This window comes from Lissotriton helveticus, chromosome 4_1 (assembly GCF_964261635.1).
Source record: "Lissotriton helveticus chromosome 4_1, aLisHel1.1, whole genome shotgun sequence".
NCBI lineage: Eukaryota > Metazoa > Chordata > Amphibia > Caudata > Salamandridae > Lissotriton > Lissotriton helveticus.
This window is the reverse complement of record NC_136063.1, coordinates 1929863873-1929887217: the sequence shown is the minus strand read 5'-3', so window position 1 is coordinate 1929887217 and position 23345 is coordinate 1929863873. Positions and strand designations below refer to the sequence as shown.

The window sequence follows — 23345 nt, the reverse complement described above, 5'->3', positions numbered from 1 at the left end:
GCAAGTAAAACTGAGGTTTTGTTAGTTGGTAAGAATGTAAGCCTGTGGGGTGAGCATTGGTGGCCGACGGCGTTAGGCAAGACTCCAGAAACTAAGGAGGAGGTTAAGAACTTGGGGGTGTGGATGGACTTCTCCCTCAGTTTTCGGATCCATACCCAAAAAATTGCCGGTAAATGTTTTGGTCTCTTGCAAGGTCTTAAACCTCTTCTAAAGTTTTTTGAACCCTCAACGCTTCAGCTGATTGTCCAGTCAACTATTTTATCTTGACTGGACTATGCTAGCTCCCTGCTTTTGGGGGCTAAGCTGAGATTGCTCGATTGCAACGTATCCAAAACATGGCGGCTAGAACCTTGTTAGGGCTTCCTCGGTTCGGTCCCATTACCGACATCATTCAGAAACTCCATTGGCTTCCTATGGCGGAGCGAATCAAGTTTAAAACTCTATGTCTTTCCTATAAGATACTGAAACTTGCTTCGCCCATGCAGCTTTGTAATCTGCTGACCCCGTATGTTCCATCTCGAGCGCTGTGCTCCTTCGGGCAGCACCAGGTCATGGTTCCCCATGTGAAGCGCTGTCGAGCAGAAGGACGTTCCTTCTGTTGTTTGGAGGCCAAACTATGGAACTCCCTGCCATTTCAGATTTGTGGCCTGCAGGGTCTGTCGGATTTCAGGAGAGCTATTAAAACCTATCTCTTTCCATCACAATAGTTTTTTCTGTCTGTTCTATATTAGAGTCCCTCAGCTGTGATATCCAGGATCAGTCTCTGTTGTTGAAAGCGCCGGGATGCCCCTTTGCTGGGGCAGCTGCGCGCTATACAAGCACATATAACATAACATAACATGCATGGTGGTCCTAGACCAGAGTGAAGCTAACACCTCATTCTCATGTTAGCGGGGCCGCTGAAAGCGTAGGCAAGGTGAACACCAGCTAGAGCTACAAAACAGCAGGTATGTGAGCAGGTAATGCGGTCCCACACATGAAAGACTGAGACACAGACACAGACAGTTGTTCCGCTTTGGGAACAATGACTGATACCTACACAGTCAATTTTTGGGTACGAACGGTGAACTGAACTGCAAAATACTCCACGTGAGTATAGAGCTACTGAACCACACCTGCCCAATCTATGCTTATGCCCGCACATACAGAAAAAGTCCCAAACACACTAGATAATTCCTACAATGGGAAAAGGATACCATAGAGGGTGTAAATGCTTGCCTGTAGTATTAGGTTTTGTTTGGTTACTTAAATGCTTTCGTATTATTAAGATAGTCACTGAGTTTGTCAATGCATTCTTGTGTCTGTTTGACGGTTGCGTTTTGAGCTCTTGCCCCCCACACTACCTCGCTGAAGCCTTTGACTGCTCACCCTAGTTACCTTGGGAGCAAAGTGTGAAAAGCGTGTACCTGCTCAATTTGCAGCGTCATTGTAGGACCGATACATGGATACCAGTGATAAACGACCTAAACCCCCACAGTTGGGGTCCAGCCCATGTCTGCTCTGCTGCCCCTGAATTTGGTTGGACAGCAACCATCAGGTATACAGTCATAAGACATTACCAATATATACACAATTGTAGTTTATAAAACAACATACAACTCTTCCAAAGACATGTTTAAGGGAACTGTCATAGAGCAAATCGTCTACCCCCAGGGTACTTCAGCGGGGTAACCAACATTAAAACCCTTGCCTAATACAGTATGCTGAGATTCTATGTCATGAAATGTATGTATTAAAGGGCTGCTATCTCTTTAATAACATTTCATAATAAATAGGTAATTCACTCTGCATTATAACCATCTCATGACTACTGTACTGAGCTTAACCTTTCCGACAAGGTACAAAGTGCGAAACTAATACTCTTTTTTGGTGGAAGCAACCTTCTTCTGTCCAATCAAAACTTGTAGAGAGGAAGCTAATTGTATGGTTGAAGCCTAAGCCCATCAGAGTACTGCTCTCTAAAGCTCTTTTTAACATCAAGCAACAGCTGTGCCAGACATAAAAAGTATGCTTGCATTTCATTCGGTACACCGTGAATAATTATAGGTCACATCGGACTAATTTGGCTGATTCCACATCTCCGTATTTAACTATGCAACCATGGGAGGCAGCAGCACAGACTTTGATTGGCTACTGAAAGATACACAACTGTATGAAAGCCAAACAATATCCAATTTACAGATTGCCACACAGTCTAAACATGGGACTCAGAGCCCTATCTAACCTCTTCCACTACTCCAGTAACAACTTATAGTGCACCTGGGTGGGTAACGATGTACCCGCACACAGAGTTGGTAGAATGAACCAATACTGAGCCTCTATTCCAGCACCCTCAAGTGAGATAAACTACTATCATGCAGTCTGAGACACGCAACACGGAATCGGCATAAGCAGCACAAAATAAAGGGGAAAAAATACAACAGCAAGAACTTTAGGCTGCATATGTACCTTGTAGTTGGATTCTCCGTCCAGACTTGCTGTAGTAACAGAGCAAGTGCCATCATCATTACTCGAGGACAAGAATATCAGGTCACAGGGGAAGGTTTCATTGTCAGCAACTTCTAAAATATCTCCAACCTGCAGTGATTAAGAAAACTGTTACTTTACTGAATAGTAGTTCATTGATCGCCCAACAATTTCAAACATGAATTAAAATAAACCTCACTGAATCCTATGGCTAAAAATGGATAAAAAGAAAGTGAGTCTGAATAACAGTCTAAAGTAGTCTAATTAAATCCACATACAACAAGCCCAGAGCCTTTAGTAATGGCCTTCTCAGCATGACCAAAACCCTCGACCAGGTAGCCCCTAAAAAGATTTTTTTTTTAAATTAGGTGCAAAAGTACAAACAAATGGCCAGATTCACAAAGGTAAATGTATATGTGTAAATGTACTCGTTTGTAAATCTACTCCAGCACATAAGAGTAGCTTTACACTTGTTGCTATTCACCATTTCTGAGAATTAAGTTGCTCCTAGTTGTAGATTTGCATTTCTCCACCACATGGTAGAGCCTCCTAGAGCAGGATTTATGAGTGTAAAGTTCCTACTCATAACATTTCAAACGCAGGCAGAGGTCTCTGCCATCGGGGCAAAGATCTTGCTATGGTAAAGTACAGCAACCTCAACCAGGGATATCATTATAGTAAAGTACAGCTTAATTTATTAAACTAAAAAAAATTACAAATATGTTACTATAAAATATGAATGGAAATAATAGTATATATTATTTGAAATCTAGAATTATTAACAAGAAATCGTTACAGCACATTAACTTAAATGTGCATTACAATTAATTAAATATATTTTTTATTTAAAAATATCCCTAAAGAATATTTTTTTTTAAAATACGACCTACATTAACATTTGTATTATGTATTGCAATTTATATAAGGTTTTGTATATAATTAATTTTAAAACCGAATAATTATTCAAAAAGAATTTATTGAATAGATTCTCTCTTCTATATGTATGTTCTAAGACCTGTTTTTAATTGAAACTCAGGGTATGCTGAAGTTACCTCTATTGGAATAAGGCCAAGCAAACAATCTAAACATGCAAGCAACGTTTAATAGAAGCAAAAAATAATACATTTGTATAGCATCAACATATACAACAAATTGTATTCATCTACATTGCAGTAACAACATCTTTAGCATTTTCTCCAGCTTGATTTCAAATTCTAGCAAGGACTGTGGCCTGCATACCTGTCTCTGGCCTAATGCGTTTCTGTTAAAATGACTAGACTTTCCCTCATGGGTGAACTGTGTAAGGGCTAACTTCACTCAGATCAATGGGTATGTCGCGAAATACTTTCATTCTTTAGTTTGCTTTTTAAGTGTGCCCTATCTGCAATGTTTTCTACTATTGTCAGCACAGGACCACTTCAGGCTGCTATGTAATTAGTGTATATAGTATATTTAATAATATAGCTATGTATGTATTTAGTAAAGAAATATTTTTTATGTATTTCATTATTTTGAACACTTGTGTAGCATAACTAACTTACATATCAATGAACATTGATTGTGCTTACCCATTAGAAACAGACAACCAGACTGAAGCAAAACATTACAAACATTGACAATAGTCATGGTTATATGTAATCAACATACTTCAAAGGCACAATATTACATAGAAAAGAAAGAAAAGAAGCACTAGCTCCCTCGAGCAGAGAAACTAGGCAGTAAAAATGGCAATACAGTAAAGTGAGGGTTCCTAAGGATAACTGTTCAGGGAGGGAACACTTCTTGTGATTACCATTGTCAGTCAGGGGGGGTGAACTTTGGTGAGCCAACCAACATAGCATATTGAGAAAGTTAGTAATTAAAAGTATGATATATTTATGATATACATTTACACCTCACTATTGGTAGAGTTTTGTAACCAATGTGGATCACATTTATTTGGGGAAAATGTTTCTAAATTTGATATAATAAAATACGCCATAACATTTGATCTGTATAAACTAGTTGTGCGGTTTACCTCTGACCTTTCATGAATGGATCAACATAGGTAATCACAAGGAGCTTCACAGGCCTATCCTTAGCCAGGATTAACTGTTAGCTTTAATCACCTAAGATGGGATTGTTTGTCTTCATTGAGTCCAAGGCAGCCTTGCTAGATCTAGGCCCAGCAAGAGGGGCTGTCCCTCTGCTTTACCGCAGGGGGTTCCCTTTAACATAAAACAAGATAAGAAAAAAGGGAAGCAGAGACCTTGCTCCTAATAAGAAACCTTAGGAACTCATGGAATTTAGGAGGTCAATTTGTTATAACTTAACGGGGTCCTACTAGATATTAAAAAATGTTTTGTTTCCTAAGGACAAAACAGGAAACAGTTCTCCCTACAGCTAATGCCTTTGTAGGATGAATAATACTGATGTTCTAATTTATTTTATATTATACATAATATTATACAATTCTGTATTTCACATTCTTCTTTGATTTGATACATAGGTGATTATGAAATCTCTAGTTGCTGCCTTGAAATAGTGCCAAATCACTTGTGTAGAAACTTCACTTGTATCATTGAACTGGATGGTTAAGAATGGGGAAGGTGGATGATGGAGCTAACATTACCCTGGTGCCACTGAGATACTTTGGCTTCTGCTTTCCCCTTCTTTCTTGGTGTGAGAAGTTTGTGTGTTGGAAGGTCTTTGAGTTTTAATAGTTGTGAAGTTAGATCAGTAGTGGGTCAGGGCATGGTGTCTGGCTTCCTGCCAAGAGAATACTGAAAGAACACTTATCTACCACTGCTAACCCATCTTCTATGCTTGAAGCATTGGTAGCTAAGCATGCCAATCCTCTTTGCAATATCTTTTGCATGTCACATGACCTGTACCCCTACAGCCTCGACCCTGTTCAGTCTTCATTCACAGGCCCAACTACACCTGGGTACAGAAGAACCACTGAAGACAATATTTTGATAATACATTCCTCTTTCCTTTTCATTTCAACCAGAATATGGAATGATCTTAATCTCTATAAAGATCTTTTTCACAGTTCCGTTACGTGTATTTAGATGTACTTCTGTTTGAGGAGTGTTGTCCTATTACCCTATAGTACTTCTGCATTGTTGGAACCCTCCCATGCAGATCCCGACTTGACAGCATGCAAGTGGAACCTTTCTTGACATTTTAATATTGGTACTGCTAGTACATATGATTCTACACACTGCCAACCTCAATGAGCTTAGAGCTGAATGGAAATGATAACAGAAAGTAAATAGGTGCCTTTAAGATGTTGAAGCTGGAGGGGCGTGGCTTGATGCAGAGTGAAGATGGCTGTCTGCTGATTCAGCTCCATATTGCCAGGATAGAATTCTTCAATGAGAGCAGTGAATTTATTTTCCACATACCAAAACTAGAATGTAATACCATGTGAGTCATCCCTTTCTATACTTATGAAACTAAAACTATTTTTAGTGCTGCTAATATATGAAAGGCCTTTTGTATGAAGCAACCAGCTGTCTTTTCAGGTCACAATCACAACACAGCATGGAAATGCCAAATATACTTCTGACTTTGGTCTTTGAAGCATTTCTGTTTTTCACCTATTTTGTTTGCTTTAGACATCCACATTAAAAGCTCTGACACTGCTTAGATTAGTGTGCTGTCTAATTAAAAGGCAAATACAGACAGAAAGAAAAGATTATAATCTTCACAAGCTGTGGACAAAGGTCAGGGGCAGGCCATAACTCTCCAGCAGTGGAAGCCACATTTCTAGCTTAAAATGAAATACAAATTGCAATGAGTTTATACTTAAAACACAAATTAGGAAAGAAAGGAATGCAATCTAATAGTCAGCTCCTGGAGTGTCCTGTTGCCTTTTGAAAGAGGTCTGCACTTCACATATTTGTTACAGTCCTTTGCTTTTTAGATGGAAATGTGGCAATTTATTTGTGTTTTTGGCAGGCAACATGGCATGTAAGAGTGTGTACACAAGTAAAATGTCCCAGAATTAGATATATACTTTTAAGCATATTTTGTTCCCCTTTTATTTGCCTGTTGTTACAGCAAGTGCAGAGAATTACAAATGCCAAATACTCTTTTTATTTTCTACTATCACTTCAGTCATCCTTTGTATGATGAATTATACTCTCATTTTTGCTTACTGACAAACACCTTTATTCATGTGGATGGTGTAGGCTCGGTTAGAGCTGTTAATACCAACAAGTTTCTAGGCATTACTTTTAGATTACTTTAGTTCTAGCTGAGATATCTTGTCATTAGCAACCAGTGGTTCCTCAAATCTGAGATTTTTACCAACATTTTGTCAGCCAGATTTCAGCATGGGCAAAATGAGAAAATGTAAATTACCTTACACTACTTGTTCTTCTCAATCGTCTGGAAATACTATAAATGAAGAAGGATATGCTCCTGAAAATATGGAAGATGCAAATGCCCCTACCTTGTAACTAACTTGGCTATAGCAGCAAACACTTGCAGCTCCCTTATACCTATAGTGTCACTAAACCCCTAGCGGCTTTATGCGTAAGCGACCTATAAATGATTCTCCTTCACCAGTCAAAACACCTTCCTTCATATCAATGGAATTACTCCTAGAAGAGATCAGAGCTTTGAGACCATGGATTGAAGAAACCAATAAGAGATTATAAACACTGGATGACAAACTGGCTCACTATGAAAAAACAGTGACTGGTGTTGAGCAAAGGGCGAGCAACCTAGAGGACTCTAATACAAAGATCAGCAAAATGCAGTCACAAATACCTTTTCTTCAAAATAAAGCGAAGGATTTGGAAAATCGCAACAGGAGGAATATTCTTAAAATGTATGGCCTGCCAGAAATATAGGAAGAGAGTGTTCCTATTCAGTTCTTTCAAACCATAACACCTCACGGAGATTTGGCCACAGGGAAGGCCACAGGGAAGGTCGACGTGGGATTTCCTGCGCTGGGATAGCGCTCGTGTCTCTGTGTGGGGTGTGCTTTGGGACAAGGATTTGGAGTGCTGCATACGCCGAGGGACTGCGAGGACCAGCAGGCTCTCTGCTCCACACCTGCTGCCTCTTCCCTCGGCGTTCCCGCCCCCCGCCTGAACATGTAAATACCTATCGCGGCCCCCGCTCCGCGGGAGCCGCTCACGGAGATTTGGCCACAGGGAAGGCCACAGGGAAGGTCGACGTGGGATTTCCTGCGCTGGGATAGCGCTCGTGTCTCTGTGTGGGATGTGCTTTGGGACAAGGATTTGGAGTGCTGCATACGCCGAGGGACTGCGAGGACCAGCAGGCTCTCTGCTCCACACCTGCTGCCTCTCCCCTAGGCGTTCCCGGCCCCCCGCCCGCAGTGCATATAATCTCGCGCCTAATCCTGCAACGCGGGACGCGCGCGGGACATAGCCCGGACAAAGGGCGGGCCCTCTACGGCCCTCATAGGACCGAGGAGGCCGGGACGGGCCACCCCCCTTGGCTCTGCAACCAGAGGAAGCACATCGTTTGACTTATACCCATAACACTTCCTGGTCAGTGTTTCTCTTTCCTGTAAGACTATGTCACGTAAGGGGTCCAAAAATAAATTACCTTTAATATGTGATCCAGGCCAGGGGACCCTGAACTTTACTGTGACCAAACAAACACTGTCCACTTTCGGTGAAGACGTGATCGAGTCGCAACAATCGTCAGACACCAGTCAATTACCCCCATTCAACTCTGTTAACTCGCGAAACTTGTCCTTTTGGGAGGACATGAATTCTTTATGCGGCACTAAATATGCCCTAGTGGCATCCCCTTCCCCCGTAAAAAGTTCTAGCATTTCTACCCCATTTGGGAAACCATGTGACTTATTAGAAAATACCCATGGTGTTGCCTTGTCTCAGGGCCCAAATAATAAAAGGAAGCAAGATGAGACTATGGAAAGTGGGAACCATCTAAACACACCATGTGCTGGTCTTTCATCACCAGTCACCAATCCCCCCCTAACCATGGTAGAGAGTGGAACTTACGTAGACCAAGTACTCTTACTGTCCCAGATAGAGTTATTGTTTAATTCTATCGTATCACCTCTGGTTCACAAAATTAATGCCCTTGGCGATAGAATTACGGGTATCGAGAGAATCATTCAGGCCAACCCCCCATCACTTAATAATGATCCATCCATTGGGTGTAGAGCCCTGCAGGCTATCTCCATAACAAAAGATGTAAACCCTTCTACCCCTAAGAAGGTTATAGCCAACGGTCCTGACTTATTTTTTGCCTCAAAAGTTCCATTGCCTATTAACCCTAGCAAACATGCCCAAACTTCACCACAGCTTTCTAAAAAATGCGTTATTAACAAAGTTGCCCCTAAATTCGGGTCTAATAATTACACTGCTGCCAGAGCGGATCTAAATAGAGTAACAAGTAGAGCAGCATCTATACACTTGCCTCCTGAAGCCGCTCCTTTTGTTCTTGTTCTATCAGGTATACCGGCACCCTGCCATGGGAAATTTGAAAGCCGACAGGAACTTTTAAATAAGGTCTTATTCTGGCTTTCCAAAAACAGACCACTCGCGCCCAATCATGACGGTGGTATTCTAAGTGTTAGAAGGGTGGGCTGGCTAGGGTCGCTAACCAAAGACATTAGTGGGGATCTGGTCCTAGTGAAATTCAAAAACAAGAACATCGTCCCCCTTCTACGATCTTACCCGCCCCAAAATGGAGACGGCCCCATATCCGTCTGGGACTTACATGACTTTTATCCAAAGTATAATATATATCCTGCTGTTGGGAAGGGGTCCTCATGCGGTTTAACGTGTTCTTAAAAACTTTTGTAACCACAGCCAGTCTTCCACAATTGTAATGTTGTATTTATGTACATCATGTATTATTATTTTTTTATGTTGATGTTGCTTTTATGATTTTTAATCCTACAAAAATCGAATAAAGCTTAATCGAATCGAATCGAACCATAACACCTAAGGTGTTAGACTTGCCATCACCAGTTTCTTTAAATATACAAATAAGGACACAGATGAGGGCATAAACCAAATTGTGCTTCTCCATCTAACAGACCCTGAGGTGTTCTTATCCTTTTTCTCAACAATACTAACTTACTCAAGGTCATAATGGCTGCAAAGACAAAGAAACAAGTTTCATGAGCTGTTCATAAATTATATTTTTCTAAAGATATTGCTAAAGCTTCTGGCGACAGACATAAGCAATTCTTAAAAATGCAACCAGAGCGCCTGATGCCAGATTTGGTATTTTTTTAAATTACATATAAAAACAAGACAACAACATATTAATATCCTAACAAACTGAGGAACTTTTGGGATGACTGTAAAGGAGAAGACATGGATACTTCTAAAGTTTCTAATTGATTGAAAGCTATTAACTGATAGTTGTATGAATTCTGTTCACACACGTTGATGAAAAAGTTTATTTGACCTTTACTCTTGCAGCTTATTTCAGTCTCAACTTTTGTCACAGAGTCTTTATGTTCTATCATACATGGACAAATCCTGATCCATCTTGGAGTACATGCATGTTATCCTCATTGTGTGGCCTCACCACCCTCAACCCTTTGTTTTGTCTGTAGATGTGTTCTTTTTTCTTGTGTTTATTGCTTCTCTTTCATTCTCTTTTCTTGTTTATCTCCCTTTTTCATCTATAATCCCAACCTCTCATTTTCACCTCTAATCTTAGTCTTCTTTGCTTTCTTTATTAATGCCATGAAATCATGATGGACATGTTTATATGCCCACTCTTTATCTATGCTTGGAAGTGTAGCCTTATAGAATGTAAGTTATTGCTTCAGTGTGATACTTAGAGTAGTTTTATGCAAACTCAAGGAATTAGGCTCTCCGATTAAAAGACAGAGTTTTAGCTCAGCTTGCCAATCCTAAAGCAAGCATTGCTTTACTGCAGGAGACCCATCTTGTTGAAAAAGAAATATTGAAGCTTAAAATGTGCTGAGTGGGCAGTGTATCTTGCTCTCCAGGTTCGGAAAAAAGAAACTAAATGATCATTCTATGTGATAAACATCTTGCCATCCATGTCATATCTCAAGAGTGTGATGATCAGAGAATGTGGGTGGCTGTTACGTTAGTTATCATGAATGTTGCTTTAACCATTTTCAATGTATATAGTCCAACTCAAATATATAGTCCAACTCAAATTGACACTTCCTTTTGGTGTACACTTTCTCAAACGCCCATGGAATGTTCTCATGAAAATGTAATACTGGTGGAGACTGTAACCAGATATCTGAAGCCTTTGATTAGAATCCCAAATGTAGTATTATCCCAAGTTAAATGGATAACACATTGTCAGCCCAATAACAAAGATGACTTATTGATGCATGGAGACTATGAAAGCCTACTATAAGTGAGTACAATTTTTTTTCTCTCTTTCATAGTTTAGAATTGATCATAAATTTGCATCAGAACATATATCACAAACCTTAATCAATGCTGAGATTGGCACGATTCTAATATCCGATCATGCTCCTAACAGAATGGATCCTTGATTTTTTATGTGCTCTGAATGCAAACAGACAATGGAGATTTAACAAAGCTCTTTTAATGGATGAATACTTCACACGTGCCTTTAAGAAATGTGCTATTGAGTTCTTTAATCTTAACTCTACTAGTGATGTTTCTATACAAGCGGTTTGACAGTACTTAAAGGCGGTAGCAAGGTATTTCGTAATCACCTGTGTATCAAATAAAAGAAGATTGCGAAATAGAGAATTGTATAATATTATATTAAAGAAAATAGATCATTATCATTCATCCAAATCTAAACCATGCTTAGATGAAATGATAAAAGACAAATTCCAATATAATAAAATTTCCACAAAAAAACCTTCTTCTCATCTCCTTAGGTCCTGTGGAAATATATCGGTGGACAGAAAATAAGCTGGAAAACATTTGGCAAACTAGAATGATAAAGACCCTATATCCAAGGATGATGATATTTTAAATGAATTAACCCAGTTTTTAATACTTTATACACTCCTGAACAGATACCTCAATATGAACGAATTGTGGAATATCTTCCCATCACACAACCAAACACTGTGGGCCTGATTCTGATGCGGTTAGGAAGGCCTCCTAACGCCATTTGCTCCTTCCAAATCGGATCGGGAACGTGTCTTTCCAACCAAGGGCCCAATTATGAAGCGGTTAGGAACATATGCTCCCATTGAAGTCAATGGGAGTCCTACCAATTCGTATCGGGAAGCATCCGGATGCATCGTACTCCGTCGGTCGGACTCTCCCGATCCGAGTGGGTCGGAAACCATTTCCAAACTGATTTGGTAGGCAAGCTTTCCAACCTGCATCAGAATCAGGCCCTAAGAAGGATATCAATTTTTACTAATTGGCAATTGGAAATCTAGGGAAGAGATTACTAAAGTACTTCATTTAGTTAGAAAAGGCAAAGTACCAGGTGCAAATATTTTTTCAATTGAATTTTGTTAATTTTTTTCCTCAGATTAATCTCAAAATTACACGATTTGTTTAATTACTTTTTTTAAACAGGGACATCTCAGGGCACCTTTCAAGGTGCATTGATTTGTTTGATCCCTAAAGGAGATAGAGAGCCTAGATTCTGTAAGAATTTTAGATCAATATCCCTGGTTAATGCTGAATACAAGATCTTTGCAAACAGTGTTGCTTTGTGTTTAAATCCACTCCTGCCAGATCTGTTGAAATGAAAAAAATCAGGTTTTGTTAAAGGTAGATTTATCTCTGATAATACAAGGTTATTTTTAACAGCAGTTACACTTGATGTCAGGTCTTGAAGTGGTTTGGCTTTGGTCCCAAAATCATTAGTTTAATATCACTTTTGCATTCCTCACCACAAGCTTTTATATTTGGTAATGGTTTAATTTCCTCAGCTTTCAAGTTAAAAAGAGGAGTTAGACAATTATCTGCTACTTTATTCATATTGGTCCTTGAGCCTTTAAAAAAAAAACTAAAATAAGAAAGAATAATGATATACAAAATTTCATTTATGGTGGAAATCAAATTATCTGTGTTTGCAGATGACATACTCCTATACATTCCTAATTCAACTTTGTCACTTCTAGCTTTTCAAGATGACGTGAAGGATTTTTTCCTAATCTCAGGATACAAACTCAGTACTGAAATATGTCAGATACTTCCTCTATCAATCAATCAATCATAGCATTTGTATAGCGCACTACTCACCCGGAAGGGTCTCAAGGCGCTTGGGGGAAGGGGTCTGCTATTGCTCGAACAGCCAGGTCTTGAGTAGTCTCCTGAAGGCGAGATGGTCCTGGGTCAGCCGAAGGTGGATGGGGAGGGAGTTCCATGTCTTGTCCGCCAGTTAGGAGAAGGATCTGCCTCCGGCGGTGGCTCTTCGGATGCGTGGTACGGCGGCAAGGGCGAGGCTAGTAGAGCGTAGCTGACGGGTGGGCGTGTAGAAGGTCAGGCGGTCGTTGAGGTACTTGGGGCCCAGGTCGTGGAGAGACTTGTGTGCGTGGGTGAGGAGCCTGAACGTGATCCTCTGGCTGACGGGGAGCCAGTGCAGGTCCCTCAGGTGGCCGGAGATGTGGTTGCGTCGGGGGATGTCCAGGATGAGTCGGGCGGAGGCGTTCTGGATGCGGAGTCTTTTCTGTAACTTGGCTGTGGTTCCGGCGTAGAGGGTGTTTCCGTAATCCAGCCTGCTGGTGACAAGTGCCTGGGTGACCGTCTTCCTGGTTTCGGTCGGGATCCAGCGGAAGATCTTGCGGAGCATGCGAAGGGTGTTGAAGCACGATGAGGAGACGGCGTTGACTTGTCTGGACATCGAGAGGGAGGAGTCCAGGATGAAGCCCAGGTTGCGTGCGTGGTCTGTTGGCTTGGGAGTGGTGCCCAGGGTGGGGGGCCACCAGGAGTCGTCCCAGGCGGAGGGCGAAGATCCCAGGATGAGGACTTCCGTCTTGTCTGAGTTCAGTTTCAGGCGGCTGTTCTTCATCCATTCGGCGACGTCTTTCATCCCTTTGTGTAGGTTAGTTCTGGCGGTGTCAGGGTCTCTGGTGAGGGAGAGGATCAGCTGTGTGTCGTCGGCATAGGAGATGATGTTAAGGTTGTGCTGGCGTGCGATGGCTGCAAGAGGTCTCATGTAGACGTTGAAGAGGGTGGGGCTGAGTGATGATCCTTGCGGGACGCCGCAGATGACTTCGGTGGCCTCGGATCGGAACGGGGGGAGGCGGACTCTCTGTGTTCTTCCGGCGAGGAACGAGGTGATCCACTCCAGTGCCTTCTCTTGGATACCGATGTTGCTAAGGCGTTGAGCTAGGGTGCGGTGGCAGACTGTGTCGAACGCTGCAGAGAGGTCCAGGAGGATGAGTGCCGCTGTTTCCCCGTTGTCGAGCAGTGCTCGGATGACGTTGGTGGCTGCGATGAGGGCGGTCTCGGTGTTGTGGTTGGCTCTGAAACCGGACTGCGAGGGGTCGAGGGTACACAATAAATTGTGTTTAAAACATGATTTTATATCTTCTGGTTTTCATTCGAAAACACATAAAATAAATAGTTGGCGCTCTGGCTCTCCAATTCTGTGAAAGGTAGAGTCAAAGGGAATTTACAAGAAACTATTAGCTAAGCGTATTAATAACTAGATGGAACCCATTATTTCTTACTGGTGCAGTCTTGATTTTATTAAACTGTTGTTGGTTCCTGTTCTTTTATTTGTTCTACCAACATTTCCTACAAAAATACCATCTTACTTTTTCAAGAAAATTAATTCCTTACTCACATCTTTCGTGTGAAATAAATGGAAACCATGTATGTCCTTACTGAGGTTAAAAAAGGATAACCAGTATGGTGGAGCTAACTTTCTGGTTTTTCAAACTTATCTCAATGCTTTTTGTTTAAAACAATTGCCTTATTGGCTATTAAATAGCATTGAAGATGATTGTCCTCTATGGCTAAGATCGAGAAAAAATATATATTTATCCTTTTTCATTTGAAGAATTTATATCTTTTTCCCAACAACCCTCATGTTTGTCGCAACTCATCCTTAAAAACACATGCAGATTAATGTACCTCATACTACTTCCATGTTTTACTGACAGAGATAATTTCTTAAATGTATCTATCTGGCGTAATTCACTTATTACCATTAAAACAGAACACTTTTTTGGCAACCATGTAGAGAGAAAGGGCTAATATGGGTTCATCAGTTCTTTAAGGGCAAGACAGTACTATCTTTCACTGATGCACAACTTCTATTTCAGTTTCCAAATTCATTTAAATACAAATGTAACAATTTGCCACAAACTGTATCTGCTAAATATGCTAAACTTCCGATCAGTAATGCAATCACGATATCGGATAATCATCTTTTTGATACTCTTTTTTCAAGACCATAGCATCCACACTATATAAAAATACTAGATCTTCAGATAAAGAGAGTCATAAATCACAGGTGGAACTGAAATGGGAAGAGGATCTCTAGGTTAACTGGTTTGTTCACCTGTGGAATAAAATTTGGATCAAGATTCAAAAATCTTCAAGAGCAGCAAACACTACCAAATTCTTACTTTTTGTAAATAATAGAATTCTTCTACGTCCTCACATTTTGTCTACAATAACTCCCAACATACTTCCTACACGCTGGTCATGTGATGAATGTAACGCAGCCTACAAACAAATAATATTTAAGGCCTGATTACGACTTTGGCAGTGTGGTGCTGGGTCCGTCCCGCTGCCGCATTGCCGAAACAGTGGTTAGGAGTTTCCTCCTGTCTGGCGTTCTTTGTTTTTGACATCCCCACGGTGGTGCCCGGAAAAGGAGCACTGCAATGTGAATGCCAAAAACAGTTCCTGCATGGCATAGACTACAAAGTCCATGCCATGTAGGAACCAGTGTCCAAGCACAAAGGAGGGCACATGCTGTGCCCACATATGTGCATCCACTTGGCGAGGAGGCATAAAGGGGCCTTTTAGGGTTTGAGAGAAAATTTGTAATATGCTTGCAGGACCGCGGCGGTCTCGCCAAGTATATTACTGCCTCCTGAATGCCGCTACATCACAAGGGAATGGCGGTTCCCCGTCAGCTGCAGCTGGGCAATGGCAGTCCGACCTCCCTTGTTGTAATAGGATGGTCAGGAGACCCCCGTGAATCTGGCAGCCCGTGGATCACCAGATTCGTAATCAAGCCCTTAGTTGTCATTCTACTCACCTGTTTTATATTAGGGTTTGGGAACAGATAAATTCTGTATTTCAATCAAATGTTCATTTTTCCTAAACCAATCTGTTCCTAGGCAGCTTATCAGAACATTGGAGTAATTGTATGTTCAATTGACCTTATGTTAGCAGTTGCATTACAAAAAATTAACAAAATCTGAAAGAACTCAAACATTTTGTTTCAAGCTTGGTGATGTGGACTATGTCATAACCAAAGACTTGATAGAGCTTATATTGTACCTCTCTCACTTGCTCTATGGGCTCCTGTTACAAATAATCTAAATACTACTGCTATTTTGTGTGCTTTAAATCAACCTTTGATTGAAGACCAGTCTAAACCGCCTTGAAAATCTTTATTAATTCTGTGATTATGTACAATTTATAATTCATTACCACATATATATATACTATATATTTATATATAAACTATATATTTATATATAAACTATCTCTCTCTCTCTCTATATATATATATATATAGGATTTTTTCTCTATGGGATTTTTGAAAATTCTATGTCGAATAACTTTGGCGTTTGAGGATGGAATTGGCTGAAATTTTCAGGAAAATGGAACATTTTGTTTCTGAGCAGCCCCTGAAAATGTGGGGGGGTTTCGTCAAGGGGGAGCCGAGAAAAAAGGGGGGGTCTCAAAACGCGTTTTTCCCATGCAATTTTCCATAGGGCGGTTGGACTCACTTTTAGCTCGAACGGCTGAATGGATTTACACGAAACTTGGCAAAATTGTAGATATTGTTTGGCCGATGTGCCTTTGCTAGGTCTCAATATATGTGCTCCAGTGGATTTTGATAAATTAACGTTCAAAAAAATATATATATCTGTAACAGCGCTCCGGTTAGCGCCCCGGTTCGCGTACCTGACGCGTAACGGACCTTCGCGAAGCGAAGCTGATTGGCTCTCCGGTGTCTGTCAACATTCTAAACAGTCCGGAGCGGCCGCCATCTTGTCTCTCGGTAGGATCGAGAGACAAGAGGTGAAGAAAAACGAAGGGGGAAATTAATGAAAGTGGGCAAGGTAGACCCCTCCTGACCCCCTAGGATTGATGAGGGGGTTATTAAAGGGTCCCGCGGGGAAAAAATAAAAAAAATAAAAAATTCGTTTTTTTGCGGTAGAGGCGCTACCCGGTACGCGAACCGGGTAGCTAACCGGTAGCGTAACGGGAGTCCGCCATCTTGTGTTTCGGTGAAATTTAATCACAAGATGGAGGAAAAACAATGTGGGAAATGGGTATAAGGGGGCACGGGAGACGTATCCTGACCCCCTAGGTTTTCTGAGGGTGGCTGAGGAGGCCCATATGTGTGGAAAAAAAACCAATTTTTTTTTAAAAATTTCACGCGGTTAGCGTCCGGTGCGCGAACCGGGTAGCGTTCCGGAAAGCGTAAATCGTGAAAATTAGTTTAAAAAAAAGTTACATTTAAAATTTGTTTAGAGTGATCATAGTTAGGGTAGCTCTGAGAAGAGCTTTTGGGTATGTGGTAGATTTAGGTACTTATAAGTAGGTACCAATACATAGTCTTAAATTCAGGATGAAAACTCTGTTCCCCTCATCTGAGAAGTGAACTCCATCTCCTCTGTAGATATCTTCCATGTAGTAACGCAAGTTATTGTTGTAGATGGAGCCCATTCCATGGTCTCATGTAAGCTGAAACAGACTTATTTACATGCTTCCTCGATTTCTCAATTTGTGGACAAAATTGGTTGGACCACCTCCATTTCTGTCTTTGGCATATATTTGAATATACCAAGGCAGTTTGAGGAAAAAGTGCCATCAATTGCTCAAAGGTGTCCTTTAAAAGCATTTCCAGACCTACCCCAGTCAAAGTGCCCAAGTCATTTCATCCACAGTGCACAATTAACAGGTCAGGTGTTGGCAAATGCAAAAAGGTTTTCACCAATGGTATCAATTGGTGACATTTTAATCCTCTGTGGCCAATCCAGTTGATTTCCACATTTTGTAAATTGAGGTTGTGTAAATTTCTGTTATCAGCATACCTTTGAGCCCAGTGGATGTAACTATGTCCAACAATCCAGACAGAAAACATGGTGAGAGGAGGTTATGCTGCAGTCAGATGAAGTGTGGGTATGAAATGGCAGTTGAAACAGTAGGAGTTTTATAATGAAAAAAACTGTGGAGTTTCTGTGCTAATGATTCAGTAGCAGTGATTGGTGGATTTTGATTGCTGAAAACAGAAAGTTAGGGTGCATGGATGAGTTCTTTGAAAGATGTAATTTGAATGGTCAAGAAAAAATCATTTTATGAAAGATTGCACTAGATACGCAGGTGTACTGAGAGTTCAGAGTTCAATTGAAACATTGTTGTGTGAACTTGAAAACATGAGAGGTCAGGAGGTGGTTGCTATGGAAAAAAGGCAGAAAGGGCAGAGGGGGGAAGGGTGTTGATTTGAAAAAAGTGAGGGAAGAGTTTTGATTGGGTGACATGAGAGATATGTGTGATGAATTACAGCATTTCTGTGCCATTGTTGGTTGCAGCCTCTGGAGTGCATACCCTTTGCTCTGCTAAAGAAAAATTGGTGTGTGTCTGAGACTGTTTTGAAACTCAAAAAGTATTTGCTAAGGTGAGAAAAAATTCATTTAATTTAGATAGAGAATAGTATGCTTTATGGAGAAAATTATGAAGAAAGTTGTGTATTTAAAATGTTGCTTTGTGTCAAGTGTTTTACAAATAGATTTTGTTTCTTTGAGTTACATAGCCAAGTTAAAAAGGACGCAAAAATGGTGCAAGGGCCTTAAAAATACGCTTTCATGTGTGTTAGGGCATTTTAAGTCACTTCCCCATGAATGTGGGTGAATAATTGGTTTACTTGATGTGTTTAAAAACGTTTCTTGAAGTCAATTAGGTTTCTTGATATGTACTGCTAGAGTTTCATAGGCTGCTTGGGGCATATTTACAAGGCCTTTGAGTCACTTTGATGTTATTTTCCCCATTTTAATTTAAGTCATTTCCCCGTGGTGCAAGGTCCTTGTAAATACGCCCCCATGTGTGCTTGGCAAATTTATATTTTGTTTCTTTGAGTTACATGGCCATGTTAAAAGTGACGCAAAAATGGTGCAAGGCCCTTAAAAATACGCTTTCATGTGTGTTAGGGCATTTTAAGTCACTTCCCCATGAATGTGGGTGAATAATTGGTTTACTTGATGTGTTTAAAAAGGTTTCTTGATATGTACTGCTAGAGTTTCATAGGCTGCTTTGATGTTATTTTCCCCATTTTAATTTAAGTCATTTCCCCGTGGTGCAAGGTCCTTGTAAATACGCCCCCATGTGTGCTTGGCAAATTTAAGTACTGACAGGGTGTGCTTCTACATAGGAGCTGTGTTGTGTTTTCAAATTATGACCAGAACATCGTTTTTTTTTAAAAAGAAATGCTTTTCACATTTATGAGAAGGTCATAATGGTGTCTGCTTCTTTAAATAAATGTTTTACTTTCCACCATGAATATGTGAGAATAATTTTCCTTGTTTGCCGGTTTAAAAACACGTTTCTTGAAGTCATTAAGGTTTCACAATATGTTCTGCAAGAGTTTCATAGTCACTATGATGATAATGATATACATTTAGAACTGTGTAGGAGGCATGGAGAAACTGAGGCTTCTGTAAGTGTCAAGGGAGGTGAGTAATGTACATTGCTCGGTTGCATACAGTCCTCATCTTCTGCGTACTCTTGGATATGCTAGACTACATCTGCACAATGAGATACCTAAGATGAGGAAACACAGGTGATGTGATTGTGAATTGAACATAAATATTTGCACGTTTTTCAATTATATCACCTGTGTTTCCTAACATTACGAATCACATTGTGCAGATGAGGTTTAGGTCTGTCCAGGGAGACAGAGGAGGTCTGGCCTTTGTTCAAGAGTGCAGTGGACATGACTCACTTCATTGGTAGGCCTGCACATGTATTATCTCCTCTGTACTCTTCAACAAGCCTAAATTTTTTCTGCAACCCTGAGTAGGCCTCACCTCAAACAAACCTCTGGATAGGCCACACCTTATCGTCATCCTGAATCAATCATTTAAAATGTTAGGGGCAGATTTATGATGGCCGTGCGCCTCTTTTGCGCCGCTGTTGCGTCTCTTTTGTGACGCAGCAGTGGTGCAAAAGATGCACCATGTTGCAAGATAGGCCTCACTTCATCTGCAACAAGATACCGTCAGTTTAAACTGTATACATTTAGGACTGTGTAGGGGGCATGGAGAAGCTGAATCTTCTGTAAGTGTCAAAATTGTTGCATACAGTGCTCACCTTCTGCGTACTCTTTGATATGCTAGACTACATCTGCACAATGAGATACCTAAGCAAAGGAAACACAAGTGATGTGATTGTGAAATGAGCAAAAGAAATTGCACATTTTTCAATTACATCACCTGTGTTTCCTAACATTACGAATCACATTGTGCAGATCAGGTTTAGGCCTGTCCAGGGAGACAGAGGAGGTCTGGCCTTTGTTCAAGAGTGCAGTGGACATGAATCACTTCGTTGGTAGGCCTGCACATGTATTATCTCCTCTGTACTCTTCAACAAGCCTAAATTTCATCTGTAACCCTGAGTAGGCCTCACCTCAAACAAACCCCTGGATAGGCCACACCTTATAGGCATCCTGAACCAATCATTTAAAATGTTAGGGGCAGATTTATGATGGCCGTGTGCCTCATTTGCGCCGCTGTGCGTCACTTTTGTGACGCAGCGGCAGCGCAAAAGATGTGCTATGTTGCGACATATTTACAACTTGATGCATCTAGGCAGATGTGTCACGGTGTAAAGTCCTGTGCCACATGAAACCTTCGTCAGGTTTCATGTGGGCGTTTTGTTGCAGGGTGGGCATTCATTTCCATGAAAGCCCTGTAAAACTAACACAGTGAAATTTAGAAGATTTCACTGAATCAGCTTTATGACATTGCTGAATCAAATCCTTACGCCTGTTTGAAACAGGCATAAGGAGTGATGCACCATGCAATGTGTGGCTTGCCCCTGTGCATTGCAGTAGACATGTCGCGCTTACGACGTGATTCCTGCAATGCGCCGCTTTTGCGGCACAGATGCGTGACGCATCTGTGCTGTTTTTGCTCAATGGTGCTCCACATTGTAAATGCGGCACATCATGGGTGGCAGAGCAGCGGCGCACGTTAACTGGTGCATCCCTGGGGATGCGCCAGTTAACATAAATCTGCCCCTTTACATTTAAGTATGAGCAGGGGACACAGAGTTGGTGAGGCTTATCCAAGGTTAAGAAGAGATGAGTCCTGTTCACTGAAAACTTGGACATAGGCCTCACCTCCTCAGCATCGCTGGACATGGTTAAATAATATCTGCAAAATGTTACTCTTGTTAAACAATTTTACTATTATAGTCTCTGAGATTTGTCTCTTACTCTGCAACATCTCATTGTTGTTCTCTTTCTTTAAAGATAACGACAACATCAAGCATGAGTGATAATGAGCAATCTGTTGATCTCGATCTTATCATTGAACTTGTCATTGAAACATCAGTGGAAGTAGATCCCTTGGATGATTTAAATCCTGTGGATGATGAAAAATATGATGAGGATGCCGATTTGTCAGAATTGTATGACATAGGGTGGGAAGCTGACCTGCTCGAGCCTATGGAACTATAAAGACTTATTTTTAAAAGTTACTGGAAATGAAAAGTAACCATGTTAACCGTTTCATTTAAAATTAAATACAACTTCAAAAACAGCTTGTGTGTAGTGTCTTTAATAAATTAGTCAAATATGCTCATAAAATTAGTTCAGATTCACATATAAAAGAGCACAGGTCAAATGTAGAAGCATTCCATTTCTTTGCTACTATTTGTGAGTTTTAAATTTGCCAATGCACTAAAAATTATTGTATGTAGAATTGACAAGTAGTGTGTTAATTTTTTGATGACTGTTATTGATTTACTGTTTGGTAATAGTGGTTAATAACATTTTTTATTATATTTTATCACAGATTCAACTGCAGATCATTTCAAAATTACACAATGCCTTCGAAGCAAAGAAGGAGAAAGGCTACAAAACGTCAAACACAGCAGCTTACTACATGCTTGCAGCAGTCCTCTACAATAAAAACTTGTCAAGTCACCAAAAAAGCTCCGGGTAAGAGAACGAAATCTTTCCTAAGAAACATTTCCAGAAAAAAAAGTATCACTACAGAACATGTTTTAGTCCAGAAAAAGAGAGCCAATTTAAACGGAAAGGAAAGGCCACTCAAAAATGTTACTGCTAGAGCAGGAGATAACTCTGTGCATGGTAGTAGAAGGAAAAATCAGGTTAGGGACATTCGTAGACGAATGTTCCGCAACAGGATAATTGGCAATTTGTTAAAAAATATTAAGAAACGTCAACAGAAAGTGGCTTTTTATAAGAGAAAGAGAAACATTGAGAAAATTATTGATCAGGCATTCGAAATTAAGCGAAAGTTATTCATTTTGATAATCAATAGAATTAGGAAACTAAACAAGGTAATTTATGATTTCAAAACAAATAGTAGATGGAAGAGAACAATTAATCGTAGTAATTTTTGTGAAGTTTTTTCAGGAGAATGGATGCATAGTTCAAGTTGTGAGGCATTTTTTAATGAGGAGAGTTATTTCCAGGATAATGATTTGGTGCATGCAGTTGACACCAGTGGTCGAGCATATGAGGTGAAAGATGGTTGTCCGGTTGAAAAAGAAAAACTTGTGTCAACAGAGGCAGAAGAGGTGTTAGGTAATGAGGTTTTAGGAAGACGTCCTAAGGGACCAGTGTACACCTGGAAGTGTAGTAGTATTTGCAGTGTGCAACAGGATTCCATCAATTTGCTTTGTGATTTTGTACGGACATTTAATAAGAAAACTTTAAAACAGAAAATGAAGTTGTTGCAAGAATTAGATCCTTGCAGAGTGAGAGAAGTGACAGGTTTGCATGGTCATTCACTGGCTTGTCTTTCCAGGAGAGTATGCCAGAGTGTTCTTCATCATTTCAGGATGCTAGCAGTGCATCATAATAAAGTGAGGAAATTAGTTAGAATGTTGTATTATGCTAAGAGTCCAGCAATTATGCTTAAACAATTATGCACTGCTCTTTTGCATGGTTCTGAAGTAGATGTGAAGAATATTTGTGAAGAAATTGAGTTTTGTTACTTTGCAAGTAAAGAGAAGAATGTTGAAATTGACCCAGAAGAAGAAGGTAATGTGGAAGAGAGTGTACAGGTTTCCAGTACAGATAATTTTCAGAAGGAAATTGCCACGTTTCAGGTGAAATCAAGTGAGAGGCCTAATTTCACTTGTGTGTGTTGTCGACGCACTTATTATAAGAATCAGACTAAGTTAGTGGATTTATATGCAAAAAGTGAAAGGGAAAATAATAGTGAATGGAAGGATTTCGCAACATACTTGATGGTAGAAAATTGTTTTGATTTGGGATCGGATCAACGTGTGTGTACTTATTGTTGTAACAAATTAAATCAAAACCAGATGCCTGCTAGAGCGGTTCATAATAATCTGGAATTGGTTGACATTTCTTCTGAATTGAAGGATTTAAATACTTATGAATCTATTTTGATTCAAAGTGTCCATCCCTTTCAGGCTATTGTACGAATGGAGCCAAAGACAGGGAAATTGACTCCATCAGATTTACAGAGAGGATTAAAGGGAAGAGTTGTTTATTTGCCTCTAGATTTGAAGAAAAACATTAATACA

At 40.4% G+C, this 23345-nt stretch overlaps 1 protein-coding gene across 5 annotated transcripts in view; it reads right to left on the bottom strand.

Moving 5' to 3' along the window:
* The window catches only part of ATP11C (ATPase phospholipid transporting 11C (ATP11C blood group)), a 905856-nt gene that overhangs the window by 464808 nt on the left and 417703 nt on the right, over positions 1-23345 (bottom strand). For all 5 annotated transcript variants that reach the window (XM_078688608.1, XM_078688607.1, XM_078688609.1 and 2 more), the window contains exon 6: positions 2449-2577. In XM_078688608.1, the coding sequence (XP_078544734.1) occupies positions 2449-2577 (129 nt within the window). The remainder of the gene's footprint in view (positions 1-2448; positions 2578-23345) is intronic.